This window comes from Mycteria americana, assembly GCF_035582795.1.
Source record: "Mycteria americana isolate JAX WOST 10 ecotype Jacksonville Zoo and Gardens chromosome Z unlocalized genomic scaffold, USCA_MyAme_1.0 Scaffold_18, whole genome shotgun sequence".
Classification (NCBI taxonomy): domain Eukaryota; kingdom Metazoa; phylum Chordata; class Aves; order Ciconiiformes; family Ciconiidae; genus Mycteria; species Mycteria americana.
The window spans coordinates 7,612,625-7,634,397 of NW_027445436.1; the positions used below are offsets into that span (position 1 = coordinate 7,612,625).

General features: G+C 37.9%; 1 protein-coding gene across 1 annotated transcript; it reads left to right on the forward strand.

Moving 5' to 3' along the window:
- The first annotated feature begins 952 nt into the window (after window positions 1-952).
- On the forward strand, window positions 953-21,516 carry LOC142402934 (neuronal regeneration-related protein-like). Its single transcript, XM_075488911.1, has 5 exons — window positions 953-1,087; window positions 1,192-1,239; window positions 2,713-2,775; window positions 19,575-19,652; window positions 19,873-21,516. Exons 3-5 carry the CDS (start codon window positions 2,773-2,775, stop codon window positions 20,002-20,004), a joined length of 213 nt encoding a protein of 70 aa, XP_075345026.1. The 5' UTR covers window positions 953-1,087; window positions 1,192-1,239; window positions 2,713-2,772; the 3' UTR covers window positions 20,005-21,516.
- Window positions 21,517-21,773: the final 257 nt, after the last annotated feature.

Genomic DNA, 21,773 nt, shown 5'->3' on the forward strand with positions numbered 1-21,773 from the left:
AGGCCTCTCTGGTCTCTCTCCCTGGTTTTGTTGAACTTCTCCGCACTTGGATGTGTGCCTTTCCCTAGCTAGCATCGCAGCCAGGCTTTTTCCCTGGGTGTGCACCTTCCCTTCCAGGCTGACTGTGCCCAGTGGTCTCAGGTTCCCTGTGGCACCCACCTCCCCAGGGAGCAGCTTGCCAGGGGACCCAGCACCCTGCCCACCCCGCTACCTTGATTCCCTGGGCAGCCTCCTCAGCGTCTGCACATGCTGCTGAGGAGGCTAGGAGGCCGGTCCCCGCCGCAGCCCCCGCGTGTCTGTGCCATGGCGTGGCATCCCGTCCTTCCCGCTCACCATTTTCTCTCCTCTCAGGTGAGGTGAGGCGAGGAGCCGTGAGGCGAAGAGCCGTGAGGCGAAGCGGCGGGTAGCTGTCTCTGTCTCCCTCCCCTTCTCCTCAGATGCCCTTTGTTGCCGCTGCTGCAGGTTTATTATTATAGTATATGGCTGCTACCTCCCCCCGCGCCGCTCACTGCTCCGCAGCTGTGCAGCGCCTTGGCCCCGCTCCGCGCCTGGCCGCCGCCCAAGTCCCTGCTGTGAGGAGAGCACTAGGCCCCGCCCGCGCGGGGGGACACTAACAGCCGGCACACCAACAGACGGGCATGCCAATGACTTCCCCTCCGCCCCTCAGCGCTGCGGGTGGTGGCAGCTCTGCGCCTTGGGGGGCGCTAACGCCGCCCGGCCCCGGCCCTGCCCGCGGCTGCGGTGGCCGGCGGAGCACGGCCCGCGGCGGGGCGGGCGCTGCCCTGGCTCCCAGACAGCTGGGGAGCGTGGGACTGCGGATTATTGCAGACTAAGCAGTCTGGCTCAGCAGCAGCGGGCGGGGGGAAGCAGGCGGGCGGGCAAGTAGGGGGAGTGTGTATGTGTAAGGAGGGGATGGGAGGAGAGGGGGGTGAGCTCACAGCCAGCTAGCTACCATCAGAATTAGCTCATTGTTCAATATAACCAGCACTGGCAGCCAAAACCCATCCTGAGAGAGAAGGAGAGAGACTTTCCCCCAGTCACCCCCACCCCTTTTTCTTTTTTTCTTGAAGGCTGCACTTTGGAAGAGGTGCAGTCATTCTTCCCACACCCCCTACCCTCTCTCCACTCCCCCAACTATAAATTCCATTCTGTAGCATGTTGCCCTTTTTTTAATCCACATTTGTGTTTCAGATCATGTAGAAAGGACAGAAAGTGAGCAGGGAGCTGGGGCTTTTGTCTGTAAGTATATGCAATTCCAATCCACAGTTGTGTTTGGGGGTTTTTTTGTTTGTGTTTTTTTTTTTAAATTCTCTCTTTCTTTGTTTCTTTTCCTTTCCTTTCGTCCTTAGCTGGACTTTGCTGCAGTTTGACTCCCCCCTCCCCCCCCCCCCCCCCCCTTCAGTGCACATTTTCAAATAGGCTTTCTTAAAGAAGATGAGAAACGTGCAGTATATATATTTAACTGTTTGTCTTTATCCTTTAAGGCTGGATTTCTAGGCTGGGGATTTTTCTGCACACAGTCAAGGGAAGATGTGAAGTGGTTTTCTAAATCTGTTGGGATTTTTTTTTTCCACTCTTGCAATTCAAAACACCAAAATGCATTTTTGAACATAATGCACTTTGCTTTTTTAGCATGCATGAAAGGCTCTCAGATTGGTTTTCCGTCTCGTCTCTTCTCCCTTGTAAAGCAAATCTCCCTCTTCTCTGCCCTGTCACTGGATTCCTCTCAGGCTGCTGGGGCTTATTTTTAGAAAGCAGTCATTCTTGCAACAGCCTTCTGCATTTTTGCATATGCAGCAGTTAAATTTTGAGTGGCTCTTTTGAAAAAAAAAACAAACAAAAAAACCCAAACAACAACAACAAAACAAATGCATTTTGGTGTACATTTAGTGATGTGCTTTCTTCCAAATGTTTCTGCGTACACCTATAGATATAAGTTTGCAATTTTATATCCAATCTGTATGTATGTGTTTGTATGTAAATATGACTCATACCTAATTACATTTCATACATACACACTATAGGTAAGAAATATATAATCAGTAGAAGAGAACTTTAATTTTTGTCACTATATGAAAACTGATAAAGGAGTTATGCTACAAATACAGTCAATTAAGAGAGTAGAAATTTAAGGTGACATTTAAATGAGATAGCACCTACTCTTTTTTCCCCCCCCCCTCCCTATTTAAAGTAGGAGTGTGTATGTGTGGAATAAAGGGAGAGAAAACTGTAGGTTATGTAATGCAGTGTCATTTCCAAAAATGCCTACTCTCTGGGCCATTGCATTGTGAAAGCCTGACACTATTATACTTGTTTCTTAATTGCAAAACCCCCAACACTTTGTAGTATGCCTGGGAACAATGGACCACCTTTACGGTAAGCATAGGACGATGGATTTTTGTCCACTTGGGTGATTTTTAAGTGTGTTAACCATTAAGTATAGTGCTCTTCAGAGAGGTACGAACTGCTAAGAATAGCATAGGGGTTTGCAAATCCAGGTACCAGGGATTCTTTTGTCCTATATTTAAGCCTACGGACCACTGAAGTGCAGATAAGCATGATAGAAGATCTGGTTAGAATAATTTGCATGACTTTAATCTTAATCACTAAAGCTTATACTTGGCTCATTCACTATTATACTGGCAAAAAGCCTTTAAAATGTTGATGCTTGGAATTACATGGTTTTTTCTTTTTTTCTTAAATTATTTTCAGATTGTTCTCCTTGCGCTACTTGAGAGAAACTGCAATCCAAAGACTTAACAGAATCTAAAAATGGTAAGAGTTAGTTGCTTTACCAAAGAATCAGTAATTTTTTATATAAACACAAACCTTCTTTCCCTATTCCTAACACCCATTTATAAATATGACCCACATAAGACATACTTTTTGAGATTACGGGGATTTGCCATACAATGATTGATGTACTCTGGAAACCTCCATATGTTGGATCTTTGATTTTCATGAGTTTTTTGAATAAAAAACTGAAATCCTTCTTTGTGCAGTAAGGCACAAAGAAGAATAATTAGCTTATAGAAGAATAATTAGCTTATTTAAAGAAGAAGAATAAAGAAGAAGAATAAAGAAGAAGAATTAAGAAGAAGAATTAAGAATAGAGAAGAATAAGAATAATTAGCATAAAGAAGAATAATTAGCTTATTTAAAAAATGAAAAGTATTTAGCAAAGTATGAAAAAATACACATGTATTTTTTATGTATAACATGTATAACATGTAGGAATACATACAGACAAAGCAATATCCAATAATTTCACCTCCACCTTCCCCCCCAAAAAAAAGAAGAAATAAGTAATTGCATTTAGTAAATGAAACATTTAATGTTATTCTGTCAGGGAAGTAAATAAGATGCCAACTAATTTTTCTTATTATTTAATAAATTTTCCAGAAGGATAGCCTTTATTTGTGGTAGGAATCTGTTCCAGAAAAAAAGGATAGGCCTCAGCCTAACTGAACTTATAAACACTTAGTTGGAATGTATTTATTGAACAGTATTGCAGCAGTTATTAATTTCCTTCACTACTAATTATGTTTATATTTTTACTGGTTTGCTGGCCCATTTTTTATAGTGAGCTACTACTGCTGATGAATACCTAATTTTAATGATGAAACATTATACATCTAAACGTTCTCTATATATGGTATTCTCTGAGAATGGTTATATGTCTCAGTCAGCAGAACAAAGAAAATAATTTTTTATGAAAAGGATATGTAAGGTAAGCAGAATTAGGTAGATTAGATGCTCTGTAGTCATATAACGTTCTTGATTGAAGATGCAACTATTACTGAAGTATGTCTGAATACATATATTGACATAAATGTGATATATTTTGGGTGCTACATCATACTACTTTCATAGTCAAAAAATCTGCTAATTTCTACAGGGGCGACAGTTTCTCTGAAGTAGCATTGCATAGGGTGTGTATTAGCACAAAATATTTTCCAAAGTGCAAGGCTCTCAAGGACATAGTCTTATAAAGGTGGGGTGTAATTAATTGCATAAATTATTATAATTGTCTCAGTCTTTGGAGTTGTTTTGACTTGGGAGAGGGGGATGAAGCAAAGAATGTTTAAAATAAAAAAATATGTAATCTATTATATGGCTTTTTTTCTGTTTGGCTCCTTGTTTTATAGCATTCCTATCTGCAAAAATAAACTTGCAAATTCTGGAGTTTTAGTCTATTTTGGAATCTACTTTTACCAAAATGCTTTGCTCATCCATATATAAATGAATAGTTGGGGGTGGGGAATTAAAAGGGAAACGATTCACTTAAATTTTCTATTCCGATTTTCTGATTCTGTTTTTCTATTCACTGTGAATAGAAATCATGTTAAAATATATTCTGTTCACACAACCGTGGAATATTGGATAAGGAAACTTCTTACCAACACCAAAGTGATAATGAGCCCACATTTTGAGATGGTATGCAGGCTGTTATGTGTAATATATGACAATCTATGGAATTAAATTATTTCAGGTTTTGTTGGGCATAAAATAGACATTGTTTTTTACTAGCAGATGGTTCTTAGATTGAAAATCTGATCAACAATCACAAAACAAAATTGGAATTAGGGATTTTCACAACAAATAAAAAACTTTTCAAAAACAGCCAAATAAAAGTTTAATTTATGTTACACTGCAGAACTAACAATAGGGAAACTAAATAAATGGGTTATTACATTTGATTTTCTGCATTCGGATAGTTTTAAGTTGTATTTTATGTTCTGGCCTGGAGGCTGGCTTTACAAAACTGATTTCACTGACTGCTACAGGAACCTTGCTTTTGTAAAGCCAGCCTCCAGGCCAGAACATAAAATACAACTTAAAACTATCCAAAAGTGATTGTTGATCAGAATTTCAATCTAAGAAAGACTAGATTTTGCCCCAGTTTACAAGGTTGCTTAAAATATGAGACTTGGCAGACTCTCTTCCCCTACCACCATTTTTGGCACAATAATACTAAATATAATGAAGTCAGACCACTGACATACTTTCTTTGCAGTAGTGGACACACTTGTCTTTGGCATAGTTCTTGTATTTATTCCAAGTGTCTCCTTAGCCATTCTAATTTGCAGGAAAGATTCTTCTTTGCATATTTAAGTAATCAACACTTTCTACGCTGAAATACATAATTGTCAAAGTTTTTACTTTTTAAAAATATAACAACATATGCAAAGGCTGTATTCTGCTTTCACTGGTCATTGAGAATTTAGCTGTTACATTTCACCAGGCTGAACTAAACTATATAAAGGGGAAAAAATCAAACTATTTCCTTTGCTAAACTGGAGGTACATTAATTATTTAGTTACACTTACAGTAAAATTAAAAGTGGCTAGAATAAGCTTGTTGAGTGAGAACAAATTAATACTTGGTTTAACTCCACTGTTTTAACTTCTGTTTCTTAATGTTTTATTCCATAAAGTATTTCTTAAACTCCTTACAAGTAAAAACAAGCACTGTAGAAGGTTAGTTTTCAATGCTGCTTCTCTTTTTCCTAGACTTAGAATTATGATTTGCTCATACCTGGTCAATAAATCTTTCTTGGAGCTGTATAATATTAACATAATCAATAATTTAAAGACAAATAAAAAGGCAAAAGATTGTACTTTGTATTGTTCTGACAATTTTAACTCATGGATATTTTGAGCCATCGTACACAAGAACATCTGACATTTAAGGATCTGTTCTTAATTGTGTAAAATTTATTTGCTTACAAAGCGCTCCCTGAAGAAAGAAGGAACCTTTTATATTTCTTTGCAATCTATAAAGTCCCGAGATGATTTTTTTAAAACTTTTTTTTTTATTTAAAATGTTAGAATTTCAGTATACCACCTTCCTGGAAAGTGTTCTTTGTCATAATGTACAAAGTTTTCTGTGACCTCCAGTCAGTTTTCTGTCCAGTTTTCTGTGACCTCCGAGAAGACTTTTAGCAAAACCAGGAAAGACTTTTTTAAGGAACTTTTTAAAGACCTTTTTTGTGAACTGTATAAAAGGCCTGTTTGATTTCTTTCTTTAAAAACAAAGTGATCTGTTTGTTTTCTTTTAAAGCACTCCAGTGTGTCCTTTTCCCCCTGTTCCCATTGCAGTTCATTTCTGGACTTCTAGTTTAATACTGAGAGTTTGCAGTGCAGGTGCTAAGGAATTTAAATGGCAGGTTTATCACTAACTAATAAAAGCACATATCAGTAAACAGATACATCCCTTATAATTTAATTTTGACCTACCTGAAAATAAAGAAAAAAAATATTCTAGAGCAGCTCATTATTTTACTTCTGACTTACCATGATTAGATGGCTTTCTTCTAAAGCACTAGTGCTGTGGAATCTCAGAGGCTAGGTATTGTACAGTATAGCTACATCATCCCAAAGCAAAAGACCCTAAAGGGAGGTCGTTTGGTTTGAACATTTCCTGTAGTGTATCCTTGTCTGAACTGGATCAGTTATGAGGTTATTTTATCATTTGCATTCTCTGCATTTTATAATCTTACTTGGAAAAAAAGAGAAAAATAGGATGGTGGCCTCTTGGAGAGAAAGACAATTGGGGGAAAGCTTTTTTTCATTAAGTCAGAGAAAGAAATGACAACCTGCATTTGGATAAAGGGAAAAAATCATCATCCCATTTCTTTTTTGCAGTTCATAAGGAAATGTATAACATCATTTAAGTTAATTGAAGATATGTATATGAGAAAGCTTATATTTAAGATTTCATCCCAACTTACCCATTTAAGAACCTTTTTCCAGTGGGTTATTTGCAGATACTTTTACATATTCTGTAATTTTCTGTGTCTATAAAATGACTTCATTTTAGTTGGAACAACTGTTCATAGCTTTAGGATAATCTATGGAAACTAGAGCCTGGGATTGGTCTGACAGAGGCAAACATTGTTATATACCTTTTATATGCTCTGAGGAATAAGAAGAATGCGATACTAGGATGAGACATTAAGTCCAACCTAATACTAGATAAACACTGGACAAATGTAACTCCTGATTCTGGCATGAGAAAACTTATACTACTTTGTTGATTATTACTGAGTCTGGAACTGGAATTGAATTCTCCTTTATGGTAGTTCAGAACTGCATAGGAGCTTTAGGAATATATCGGATCCTTTTCTGTTTATATGTAGCCATGGGCAGAATTTGGTCAAGAGAAGTTACTGAGAGGTATGATAGTTAAGCAGTTTTGGCCATCTGAATGTGTATATTGTGCTTTTTTAGTGTGCTTATGTATTGTACATGAAGAATACATTTGATGCAATTTGTCCTACAATACTTGATTACTGAAAACTTAGGGAGAATTAAGGCCTTCCTAACTCACAAAATAAATAAGCAGAAATAAAAGCTCACTTTTTGCAATACTTTTGCTAATTCAGCTGTTCAATTGTGTAGAAAAAGCACCTTTACTTGATTATGGCTAGAACAATTTGGAGTTTAAAAAAAAGTCATTGTCCAAAGCAGATACTGTGGGTATTTCTGTGGTAGAATTCATATGCACATTTAAAAGCAAAGTAGCTATATATATGGGAGTCTACACAGTCACAAACATGCACACTCCAGATGCTATCATTTTATAATTGTGCACCAGCATACTGTATCTGAACAGGACAGTGTTGACACATGGAATTGGAGATTTAAATAATACTTTGTCTTTTTCCAGGACAAATCTTTATTGAACCTTTATCACTGAGGCTGAAATCTTGAAAAATCAGAAATAAGAATTAATATACAACTTGTAATAGTATGCAGTCATGACACTGCTTTTCAAGTGTTGGGAGCAAAAGCTTTCACCAATAAACAAATTTTTTGCATCATAATACTGCTGCCCCACACCTGAGCTCTGAGCATTGTGTGTATGCCTAAAGAAAGAGAGACTACACCTAACAGTCCTAGAACAACCTCATAAAAATAATTCAGTTAGTATCATTGACTGGGACAGGATATTTTAATAAAATATTTTAAAATGTTTGTATTTTCCTTTTATTTCAAAGATTTTTTCACTCTGATGCTTTATTAAACCATATTGGTTGAGGGTGCAATCTGTAAAGGTGCAAAAATGTTCTTTTCAAATGTTTAATGTGGAATGATACTATGAATCATTGTTTGAATATTACACAAAATTCAATTTAGGCTTCTGATCTGGCAAATTCACTGTAGCACTACTGAATGAATCCCTATGTAGATGGTCCTCTGTGGGTTGCTGATGTTTCCTTCTGTAAGTACTGCATTAAAAAAACCACCTTCAAAATATGTAACATTTTTTTCATCCTGCAAGAAGAAATGTTTCTGGATTAATTTTGTTAACTGTAACCTTCTTGTCTGTCTACTTGCATAGCACACCTTTGTGGCATATATGTTAAAAAAAAATTCAAAGAAATTTGTATATTCTCACTGAAGGTAGTATAAGCCTTGGCTTAATATGCACATTATCAGAAAGAATTCTTAAAACGTTGATGTTTAGAAAGCACACATTGCCATCATACAGCTACTCAAAAAGATTAAGTTAGAGAGGAACAAATCTTTCTTTATTTTGACAAGAATATATCTGTGACAAAGCTTCCAACATTAAAGGGTACAAGTAAATAACCCTATTACTGTTGGCAGAAAAAAATCCTCTGGAAATACTGGTAAATTTTCTTACCCTTAATTTCTCAGCTAAATAATTAAATAAAGCAACAAGAACAGAAACAAAATAATTGACTGAAAACTTAAATATCATTTTAATACTCAGGCCCGTTATAATTGTTTTTCTGTGTGTGTATGTTAATATCTTAAGTAAAATAAGAAAAGCTGCCATTGCAGTACACAGGCAAACAAAATTAACACAAAAAGGTGTTGGGTTGCATTGTTTTTTGAGTTTGGCATATTTGTATTTTGATTTTTGTAATGTTTTATAGTTTCAGAGTCCATACACTGAAATTTATTGGTGGAATGAAGTAGTTCACAGTTGTTTGCGTTAGACAGTTGGCTGCATTAGACAAAGTATTGCCAGCTGGTGGAGGGAGGTGATCCTTCCCCTCTACTCAGCACTGGTGAGGCCACACCTGGAGTACTGTGTCCAGTTCTGGGCTCCCCAGTATAGGAGAGACATGGACATACTGGAGAGAGTCCAATAAAGGGCCACGAAGATGATTAAAAGACTGGAGCATCTCTCCTATGAGGAAAGGCTGAGAGAGCTGGGACTGTTTAGCCTGGAGAAGAGAAGGCTCAGGGGGAATCTTATCAATGCGTATAATACCTGAAGGGAGGGTACAAAGAAGAGGTAGCCAGGCTCTTGTCAGTGGTGTCTGATGACAGGACCAGAGGCAATGGGCACAAACTGAAACACAGGAGGTTCTTGTCTGATCATAAGGAAAGACTTTTTTACTGTGAAGGTGACTGAGCACTGGAACAGGTTGCCCAGGGAGGTTGTGGAGTCTCACCTCCTTGGAGATATTAAAAAATCTGTCTAGACACAGTCCTGGGCAACTGGCTCTAGGTGGCCCTGCTTGAGCAGAGGGGTTTGTCAAGATGACCTCCAGAGGTCCCTTCCAACCTCATCGATTCTGTGATTCTGCGATTCTGTGATTGTTTTATTGGTTAATGGAACTTTTAATATAACATACATTTCTATCTTCTTATTATTTTGGAAAAATATTTGCAATTCTTTTCCTTCCAAGGAGTGTGATACTCTAGTAATGGGTATCTTTGTTAAATTCATGAATTCAGTCAGAAGTTGGATGAGCATTTATGACAGTGTTCACAATGTACCACTTGATTTCTTTTTCTTCATATGCATGTTAAATATTAACAATGCTTTGCAATGGTTTTTGCATGCTTAATGTAGAAAATGAGCAGCTTGAGACCACTTGTAGCACACAAGCTATATTAATCCTGACTAGTACAGAAAAATGCAAATTTATCTCTGCCAGAAAATTGCATTACACTCAGGTGGTGTGGGGAGGGAGGATTTCTCTCCAGGGAAGAACAAAGTGTTCTCTATAACTAGCCTCATTCAGTCATGTATGCCAGAAGACAACTGAAGTTTCTGTTGAGGAGTTCTTACCAGCTGAAGAATTTGGCAGGAATGTGGTGACTATACTCAAGCTAGATTAGGTTGTGTATTTGCCCTCCTCAATACCATACTTGCTCACTTTTGGAGGCCAGTAGTCACTTAAGACACCTCTTGGTGGAAAAGCATGCCTACTCTGAGCACTTAGTCTCTACCAGTATCCTTTCCTGCAGCAAGGGGCTCTGCAACATTAAAGTGCATGTCTTAGAATCATTTAGGTTGGAAAAGACCTTTAATATCATCGAGTCCAACTGCAAACCAAACACTGCCAAGTCTACCACTAAACCATGTCCCTAAGCGCTACATCTACATCATTTATTACATCTACATACATCTTTTAAATACTTCCAGGGATGGCGACTCAACCACTTCCCTGGGCAGCCTGTTCCAATGCTTGATAACCCTTTCAGTGAAGTAAAATTTCCTAATATCCAGTCTAAACCTCCCCTGGTGCAACTTGAGGCCATTTCCTCTCGTCCTATCACTTGTTACCTGGGAGAAGAGACCGACCCCCACCTCTCTACAACCTCCTTTCAGGTAGTTGAAGAGAGTGATAAGGTCTCCCCTCAGCCTCCTTTTCTCCAGGCTAAACAGTCCCAGTTCCCTCAGCCGCTCCTCATAAGACTTGTGCTCTAGACCCTTCACCAGCTTCATTGCCCTTCTCTGGACATGCTCCAGCACCTCAGTGTCTCCCTTGTAGTGAGGGGCCCAAAACTAAACACAGTATTTGAGGTGCGGCCTCACCAGTGCTGAGTACAGGGGCACAATCACTTCCCTAGTCCTGCTGGCGACACGATTCCTGATACAAGCCAGGATGCCATTGGCTTTCTTGGCCACCTGGGCACACTGCTGGCTCATATTCAGGCAGCTGTCAACCAACACCCCCAGGTCCTTTTCTGCCTGGCAGCTTTCCAGCCACTCTTCCCCAAGCCTGTAGCGTTGCATGGGGTTGTTGCGACCCAAATGCAGGACCTTGCACTTAGCCTTGTTGAATCTCATACAATTGGCCCCAGCCCATCGATCCAGCCTGTCCAGGTCCCTCTGTAGAGCTTTTCTACCCTCAAGCAGATCAACACTCCTGCCCAACTTGGTGTCATCTGCAAACTTACTCAGGGTGCACTCGACCCCCTCATCCAGATCATTGATAAAGATATTAAACAGGACTGGCCCCAAAACTGAGCCCTGGGGAACACCACTTGTGACCGGCCGCCAACTGGATTTAACTCTATTCCCCACAACTCTTTGGGCCCAGCCATCCAGCCAGTTTTTTAACCAGCGAAGAGTATGCCTGTCCAAGCCATGAGCAGCCAGTTTCTCCAGGAGAATGCTGTGGGAAACGGTGTCAAAGGCTTTGCTAAAGTCCAGTTAAACAACATCCACAGCCTTTCCCTCATCCACTAAGTGGGTCACCTTGTCATGGAAGGAGATCAGGTTAGTCAAGCAGGACCTGCCTTTCATAAACCCAGTCACAGCAGTAGGCAGAATCACACTGATGTAACAAGTAAAGTGAGAGAGCAGAATCAGAACACAAGAAAAAAGTTACTCTAAAACAATTTAAAATGGAGACAAAATTGAAAGCACTGACTGGACAGATGTCTCCAGTATCACAAAGAAGAAGGATTTTTTAATATGTAAACACTCAAAGCCTCAGAGAAATGCTGACATGAATAACATTGTGACATGTTTTGACAGTCTGTAAAAATCAATGCAAAATGCTTGATGTAGGTTTCCTTTTCTTATACCTTTGAGGTAACATTAGATTGGGAATAGACTGGTAGGTTGACTGGTAGACCTGGGCAGAAGAAAACATGATTAAGAATACATTAACATTTGTGAAACCAATATATAGAATTACCAGGCACAACAACTTGATATACTAGACCTCAACAAAAATTAAAACATTAGCAGAAATTAAAGCTTACTAGCTTTGGGGAAATAAACATTTTACCTGATCTACAAATGATCCTAAACAAAATAAAATAATGTTAATTTCTTATTTAGGTCAATAGCTCAATTTTCAGTGTACACTGGGGCTCCCAGAAGCAATGTTTTTAACCTAAAATTCTGTATCAAAAATGTTCCCTTAAAATCAGGAAATATCAAACACGCAGATGTAAATTTTCCTTTCTATTCTCTGAATCATCATGAACAGAAGAAACATTCTTTGTACTGCAGTTGCGATGTTTCTTTTCAGAAAATAAATAATACCAGCTAAACATTTCAAATCTGTGGCCTTAATTTTCATAATTAGGAAGGTATAGATACCTATGTTTAGGTCTCGTCTTTCTTGTAAAGAAAGAACACTTTTAAAAGCACAAGTAGTCACTAATTTAGCTAGAAACAACTAAAATAATGACTGCATCTTATTTCGTGTTAAGTGTCCACATCTGAATGGTTTAAAACTTCAGCGTAATATGCAAACCCTTCTGAATGCCAGCATTTCACCTTCAGAAGCCAAAGGGAGGGACACATTGCCCACCTCTGCTTCTGTACAACCTCTCTGCCTGTGGCACATGAAGGACCTGTGTGGGCTGCACTGTATAGCTCCAGCCAGGTGGTGGCACATCCAGAAATCCCACAGAAATTCATGAGGATACCATCTAGTCAGACTCTGTTTTCCAGGTGACAGGGAGTTGATCCCAGCAACACAGTACGGCCATTTGCAAAGCTGAAGAAGTTATGACATTTGAAAAAGATAGCTAGAAGGTTTTCACAGAATTTTTTTTTTTCTCTCTCTCCTTCTTCTATTTCCCTCCCCTGAATTGAAGATATTGTATTGCTGTATGGTCTTAAAATCATATTTTTAGTCAATTTTGTGCAATTACTCAGATAACTTTCTTATACATGTCATAGGAAGCTGTAAATACATATATAAAAGATGCAAACTATAAATTATATTATGGATGAAAACAGGAGTGAGTACTTTGAAGAAGCTGATGTAGATGAGCCAAGGTAGGAGGCTACATGGAAGCATACACTTCAATTTCACCTGAAGAATACAAGCTTTAAGAAGGGAGAAAGAAACTATGGAAGATGGATTTATATGAAATAATTTGTATTTTAAACCTAGGAAAATTACTTCTAAAGTTACTTCCTTATGTCATGTAGAGAAGAAGCAGATGACATCCTATTCTGTGAAACTGACAGAAACTGAGGACGTGATGAACAAGGACTGCAAAGAAACCCTAATGAATAAACTTGCTAATTCATCTAGAGTGTGGAGAGGGGAATGCAAGCAAAAGCTTACTTGTCTCATTTAGTGCTAAATTATTTTCTCCACTCATTTTTTAATGTTCCTGGCACTAATCTGGAAAGTAGGATTGCTAGAGCTACCCTAACAGTATATTTAAAATGTGAAGACAGGTTATTTTGAGATAACTTGCTGTACCTCAAGCAGAGGCTCAGACTTGTGATGCAGAGCCACACAAAAAAACCCAATCAAGTTGGCAAAGTCAGGAGACCTCACACCTGCTAAACCAGTTGTTCACATTGTTTTTAAATGGTTAATTAAGTTTGCATTTTAACTTGGTAAACTTGTGGTTTCTGTTAGTTTAATAGGGAAAGCCTCCTCACTGAGCCTGTTTCTAAATCAGCCTTTCAAGATAGCAACATCCCACTTGATTGTGACTACAGCTTCTTAAATATAATAAAGAATCAAAACTTCAGTGACTTAGTCTTTGAAATAAGGAGTAATGATGAGCACTCTTGATGTTATACTGGTGTTTCTCTCTCCAGAAGATTCAGAAGGCAAAAGTTGATTGATAGCAGACTGCCATCCAACTAAACTCTGAGAAGCAGCAACTATTCAGCTGACAGTTGCTATATGTATTAAATCTTGCACACTAGGTTTGGAACATGGTGGATGTTAATCATATGCTTTCATAATGTTCCTCTCACAATGTTAAAAATAAACTACTGTAGATGGGAGCACTAGTTTACCTCTTGCACTGAAGTTAATGATAAAACATGCATTGATCCTAGCACAAGTTTTTCTTCCAATTTTGTTTAAAATGAATTAGTTTTTTAACAGAATGATTTATCTGATATTCAAGTAGCAGTGAAATAAGATTTTTAGTGAAGGCTCTGTTTGTGCATCTGGATGGTGATGGTGGGCTCTTGGTTTTAAATAGAACTTTTTACTGTAGTAGGTTGCATTTGGGGGATTGAAAAGTGGATGGTACTATATGCTGGGAAAAGTCATTGCAGCTCAAACCAGCTGGTAACTAAGAAACTTAAGATACTGCAAAGAAATAGCTGTTTCCACTTAGCAGGGAACTATGTTATAATTTTTGCACAAGAAAATGCATCAGGACTCAACTTAACTGGGAAAGAAAATCTGCTAGACACTTTCAGTGATGCTGAGACCAGCCAAAAAAGAAAAAAAATCTACAACCTTTTCTCCAGGAGCTTTAATACCATTGATTTGCGTCATTGCAACACAGAGGAACAGTGATGAAAAAATCTCTTAACTACTTGAAAGGAATGTAGATATGGAAATGAGGAGCAGTGTTCCTTTCTGGCTATATGGTTTGTCCCCACAGGAGCATGGTATGAGGACAACATCTCTCCATTCTGGATTATGTGCTGCTAAAGAAGCGCAGGGCCCTCAGTCCTCAGAACTGCATCGGTGAAGTTTTAGTGCACTGCAGAGGGGAAGAGCATGCCATGAAAGAAGTGTGCTGCCACTTTTTTTCCTTTTCTTCAACATATACATGTTTCATTTTACTCCTCTGTTCCTCAGCATGTGGCCATTTGTGTCTGCTGTTAAACTACTAATCCATCTAGTAAAGCTTGTCTTTTTTTTGCTTTTTTTCTAAGTCGGCTAGTGAAGAATTACTAGAGTTGGTGACCTTTTCTTTGGAACTAGGAATTTCTTGAGAACGTTTCATCAGGTTTTTGTTTCTTTGTTTTCCAAAGAACTGGTTTACATGATAAACAACTTATCTGAAACTTGTCAAAAGGTGATTCCTGTTGTAATTGGAGCAGTTTGTTTTCTTTGTCAAGCTCGTAGGTCAGAATTCCAGACTACAGTGGAATTGAACTCCTGCATATCAGAATGAGACTTGATGAACAGGAATTCAGTCATGGTAAAAAGAAAAGAAAAAAAGATAGAAAAAGTAACTGTGGGGGCTTTCCTTGTTTGTTTCTTAAATATAAAAACCTTGGAAATGCTTAACAGGAGTGTGCTCATTGTACTAAAAACCTACATTTGTGATATCTTAAGTCTGTTCTTTTTCCTGATGAATGTATCTGACTGTTTGATAGATGCTCTTGATGTGTACGAATGAAGAACAGGGAGCAAGAAATTAATTTTAGCATTTTGTTGTGACTGATACAGTAGATTTAGTCCAGCTCTTTTACAATTATTTTACATATCAGTTTTGAAGATGGGCAAAACTTTGTGCTCCCTTTCTATTGCTCATAAAAAGGAAGAAGCTTTATAAGAGGACCAGTAGCTCAAAATGGAAGAATAGAATCATAGAATCATAGAATATCTCAAGTTGGAAGGGACCCATAAGGATCATCGAGTCCAACTCCCTGCTCCTCGCAGGACTACCTAAAACTAAACCATATGACTAAGAGTGTCGTCCAGACGCTCCTCAAACTCTGATAGGCTTGGTGCCGTGACCACTTCCCTGGGGAGCCTGTTCCGGTGACCAACCACCCTCTCAGTGAAGAACCTTTTCCTAAGGTCCAATCTGAACTTCCCCTGACGCGGCTTCATTCCATTTCCTCATGTCCTATCTCTGGTCACCAGAGAGAGGAGATCAGCACTTCCCCTTCCCCTGCTCCCCTTGAGGAAGTTGTAGACTGCAATAGATGTTAGGGTTTTGAAATGCTGGTTAAACAGAGCCCTTGCAATAGCAAAAAGAGGATTCTTGGTTTGTTGAACAGAGAAAAGAAGACCTTACTCTCAGAAATCCTTCCGATTTTGAACAAAGTAGCAGTAAGTAGTTTTGCATTCCTGATTCTGTAATAGCTGGTAAATCAATTGGGCATTTATTTTCCTCTACCTTTGCTTTTTCTGATTTTTATTCTTAATTTTGATATTTTTTTTAGACTTTTAAGAAAACAGAGGCTAAAAAAGTTAAAACTATCTTCCATATTTGAAGTTGGCCTCAATTTCTAAGGCAGAACTGCTTTGTTGTTGCAGAACAGTCTCACACGGCACCTACCAGATCAGTGGGTTTCTTTTCCCCTGACTTATTAAAATGGGAGTGAATGTTTTTGTGTATCACATGTTCTGCCAGAAAATAATGCTTCTAAGGCATATAATGTTGTTAGTCAGATGTTTAGGAGTGATCCACTCCAATAGTTTATGGATGAAGTTTACTAACTTGGTTTTTTACTAATGATTATCAAACACTGAGGCTATCGGTTTGAGTCAGCATACTGCTCTTATACATTATCTAGACTTGCAGGTACTTTAGTTTTCAGTCCATCTGTCCAATTCTTTTTTGAATCCTGATTATTTTTGTTATTTATTGTTATTTTCCAATATTGTTATTTTTGTTAATTGTTATTATCGAAGCCTGTACTCTCATAGTAATCATGCAGGAAATACTAAGAAATGAAAATATGGTGTGTATCAATGAAAGCATTTATCTAGAAGTGTTTGCTTCATGCTAACAGCTGGAATATTTTAAGCCTTACATCCTACTCTGTAATGGAACATTGCTTTGCAATTTTTTGCTCCATATGGCTCATCATGAAACATTAATATCAGTTGTTTTGAGCTGCTGTAATTGACTAAAAGTTCTCACTGTGTCTTTATAACACCCTAGTAACCAGCATATCTGAACAGTTAAGTAATTTCTGCATTTTAAAGAGGATGTAGCATGGCAAGATATGTCTTTTTTATTTTTCCTTGTGGACTGTAGTAAGTCCTGAGTGGACTTTTCTACACTGGCATCTTTTTTCCATTCCAGAATCTTCCTTCATTTAGCCAAAATCCAAGCTATGATTACCCATCCTTTCAGTGTTGTATAAAAGACAGGTAATTACAGTCCTTTGGCTGCCCTGTTAAGGACTTTGATACAGTTATAGCACAGCAGTTACTACACATGGAGTAGGTCCATGTGATTATTATCTCCCAATGGTGGCCACAGTAGATGTCTTTGAAGAAGGTATTAAAAAAGTAGGACAGTAACTGAATATTTTGTCCATAGAGGAAATTAATGTGAAAGATAATTTGGGGTTTTTTTCTTTTTCTTTTGTTTGTTTTGTTTAACCCTGGAGCATAGTTGTTAGTATATCTTACAGTTTACACCTTTTCCTTACCCCACCCAAAAACCCATTCTCAAACTGTAGTCCCTCTAAGTTCTTATGAATTCAAGTCTAGATGCTCCTTTTTGTCATTTAACTGCAGGTGCTTATTTTATTCCTACTGAATTATTAATAGGGGTGACAAGGTCTATAGGATAACTTGAATCCATCTCAGACTTCACAGAAAATATAGAAGCTCATATTCATTATAATGAGTAATACTGTATTCTGTTGCTAATTTGTTCCTTCTATAGGAAAATATGCATTTTTGTGTACTCGCAGGTTTGAGCATGTCCTGTGGTAGAGCTGAACCATTATTGCTGATTCATACCATGCATTTTCATACAAAGGGTATGACTAAACAACAAAATCAAGGCATAAATGCAGGATGGGTAATCAGTGATTATAAATAACAGGAGAGCTTAGGGGTTACTTGGTATCTTTCATTTGAGTGTCTCAAAGATTCAATGTGAACATTAACTGATGAATGCACAGAGTACCCTGTGCTGTGTAGTAGTTATCCTTATGTCAGCCATACCTAGAGAGCTTAACTGACTTGCCTGAGATCATATAGTAAGCTAAAATATAAAATAAAATTTGATGCTTTAATCAGTAGACAGCACTGCATTTTGTACTGTGGAAAATCATAGGAGAGTTTATCAGAATAGGCACTACCTTAGGCTCTGTGTTTTAAATTTCTCTCCTCTGTTTCCTACTTTACAGTAGAGTTCAGGATTTTCTTTGGAAAGATGATTTAAATAATCCTCTAATAATTTCTCCAAGATGCATCTAGTCCAGTTGTGACTAGTAATTGTCAACATGCAACTCCACAAAAATGAAAACATTTCTCTGGTTTCAATGTAGATACAATGGCAAGCAGGTAAATAAAAGCCAGTTCACCAGGAATTTAAGTGACAAGGTAAATTTTGAGTCCCAAAGTACAAACAAGTTTGAAGGGTGTAACTTATAAAGTAGTTCAGCTTGAAACAGTTTGACATTCAGCCACTGCGCAGAAAGAGTTTAATTCACAAACCAAAGGCCCAGTAGGCAGACCCAGCAGGAAAATAAATTTAAAATCTTCAGTGTCATATGCAACTTGTACCTGAGTACTTCAGTGTTTAATGAGAGCGAGATGGAGAAATGCTCCAGTCCCCATCCTGAAGCTGAGAAACTGAAGCACAGGAGGTCTGCAGCTTCATCATAATTGGCATTTATTCACTCTAGGTTCCCACTGTAGTCAGTGGCCTGCTTTGGATCTTACCCATTTTTGTGATGGGTGAGTGTCTCTTGATTGCAGAGCAGACCTAGGGAAAGTGGGCTCTTTCCTTAGTGTCTCAGGTAGAATGTATCAGCCCAGATCATCTCTCCTGTGGTTGCATAGTACGTTTTGTCACAGAGCAGTTGTAGGCCAGTACCATAACAATTAAATCCTGCTGCCAGCTATTTTATCATGTCCTTTATAATGTTTTGGAATTCCTTTAATGTCTAAAAAAATAAGGTACTAACACAGAGATATATATATATATATATATATATATAAAACACACTAACACAGATTATAACTATGTTCAATGGCCTCAGAAAGTAGTAAGTTCCAGTTCGTAGTTCACTGTGAAAGGATTATCAAAGGTGTGTTCCCCTTGTCTCCTGCAGTCTTCAGCAAAGTTAATAATCTTCATTAGTCTTGCCAGTGAATTATGGCTGCTAGTGGTGCTGTGCACAGCTGTAATTCAGGAGTGTACTGTGTGAGTTGTTCATTCTGGTTTTTCTTCCTCCAGACCCTCAATAAGACAGTAGTCTGTAATGTCCTTTACCAGGGATGTTGTATAACAGGAGTTGGAGGCAGAAGAGAGTGGGCATGTATGTGGTCTCACAAAATCCTAAATAAGTTTAATAGTAACAGACATCCTCTTATATGTGTAAATCCTGCCATATTACAGATTTTCTTAAAGAGATTCTAAAAGCCATATTACAAAAAGATACATCCTATACTCTTTGAAAAAGCCTGTTGAATGCAGATTGCCATATACAATATAGTTGAAATACTCTAGGGACAGATCTTGTTGTCATGGGTACTCAAAAAATGTATACTGAGCATAAAACACAGCTCTAGGTCTCTGGGCCAAACTCAACTGACATTAGACTTTCGGTTTTAGTAATGTGATCTGTCACATGAACACCATTTGATTGCATTTAATGGATATCTTCTTGTTAGTAAGAAATTATATGTATTTATGTCACTACAGGTTTATCAACCAAGGTTAATGATTTGGGTTAGCCAGAAACTCTTTCCAACCAGCCCAGGGAATGGGGAATTTCCAAAGGTAAAGTTATTTATGTAATTTCTTTCATCTAACAAACAGTTTATTAAGATGAAAGTTTTCTCTAAAAAAACCCCACTGTGAAAGTTCATTAGATTTTATTTTATAACTGCTTCAAGAGAGTAGCCAGCTCTCATGATTTCATCATGAGTTTCATGATATTATGTTTTTTCTTAAAGCCTTGACAGTTAAGTGAGTCTAATATTGTTTTTCCTCTCTGCAGGGATATCTTCCTATCTCAAAGGAAGTAAATCGCAAGAAGAAAAGTGAGGCTGAAGTGGCATTCCTGACTCCAGTAAATGGCTATGGACAAGATTTCACCAAAATCAATTACCTCTACTCTTTTCAGTCATAACTCTTCCATTTGTATTACATATGGTTCTATGGGTTTGATGAGGTCATGGAGTCATATATCAAGAATTGTTTCTGTGTAAATCATCAAGTGTAAGAAGAAACTATGGGACTCTGAGCCTTGCTTTAGAGAATAATAGTGGAATAAATGTGTATCATAAAAATAGTTTTTAACATTCTGACTCAAGTGAAAGCTCTCAGAATTTCACACTGTGAATCCATGTTTACAAACATTACAGGTGGGCCTTCAGGCCTGGTTCTACTACAGCAACATCTTCCACTACTCAAATTCCACGGCTCGCATGCAACTGGTAAACTGCTCGCCCTCTCTGTTTCCACCATCCCTAACTGCTTCTTGCAGAGGCTGAGAGTCCCCCCCCCTTTTTTTTTTTTCATTTAGATGTAACAATCCTAGTAGTTTATTTTCAGCAATTGTCTGTATATCTCTATATTTTATCCATGTACTCTTTTGATGTATAGAAGTAGCATGAAACTCATGGTTTCCTTGTGGTAAGTGATTGTGATGCTGCCACGGGATTTGAGACACTGATGAATGGTGCTATTTTGGACTTTAAATATGCTCCTTGGCAAGGTAGCTCTGATGGTATTATTTTTTTATTTCCATGTTCTGAGAAGGTGTTGGTACTTCGTTTTTCTGAATGTTGTTCTTTAGACTGGACTGATTTGTTTACTTGTGTCTTCAGTGTGGCTTTCTTATTCAGTGCTGTAGGTGAGTAACTACTTAAAGTATACAAGCAAGGAACTGATTCCCTATCAGGGTACACTCACAAACATGCAGTTATAGTGGGAGCAATCACAAAACTGTAATTTACTTAAAATTTCCTTTCTGATTCCTATCCACCTAACTTGGAGAAAGACAAGCAATAATTTTTCATCACTTTCAAAATTTCTTTTGGTTTTTTTTTGGTCTTTTTTAAAAGCCTTTTTGAAAGAAAGAACAAGTTTTAATGTCTTCTTCAAGTCCATATAATAGAGGATAATAGGGGGAAAGGGTACATTTCCAAAGTACTGTCAACATGTGGATTTTACTTTTTTGGTCTTGCTCCCAGAGAACTAAGAATACAAAACAATACAAAACACAAAGCTAACTAGTATCATCTACTCATGGAATGTTGTTGTGCTAGACACAGTCTGAAAGCCCACCTTAATTTTTTAGATAACTCTTGTCTTTTATCTCTTCCTTTTACAGGGCAAGCTTTGTTCTGGTTTAGCTTCTGATTGTTAAATACCAATGCATGCACTGCACTTCCTAGATTTCTTTCCTTTCCCCACTTTCTATATCCCTCTTCTTGTATATTTTATTTTCCAATAGTTTAGATACATCTACTGTGATGTATATAGAACAAGAAATAATATTCAGCATTTGTAGCATTTATGTGTAGTTGCAGCTGTATACCGCTGAAAATGCAGGCTTTTGTAACAATGTGGTCTTTAATAATGCACTATAAGTACCCAATGCATTTTAGCTATTTTAGTAGGATTTGTTCAATAAATATGCAAGCTCTAAAGGTAGCTATGATGTCTCTGTTTTCTTACTGTAAAAGGAGGGCTCCTTTACTATATCTTTGCACCTGTTCTTTACATGAATTCTGAGTTTATTTCAGAAATATCTGGTAATGTAAAAGGTGATTCCTTTTGAATTGTTGTCTGCTAAACAATAGCTATTCAGATAACCTAAATACCAGATCTGGATCTGGGAAATGATAGCTGCCAGAGCTATCTCTTAAGATTTGTGAGTAGCTGGGTCAGATG

What these genes read in the sequence shown, in the direction of transcription:
- LOC142402934 (XM_075488911.1), top strand. An exon ending in GGAATGGGGAATTTCCAAAG is followed by an intron (nt 19,653 to 19,872) that starts GTAAAGTTATTT and finishes TCCTCTCTGCAG; the next exon opens with GGATATCTTCCTATCTCAAA.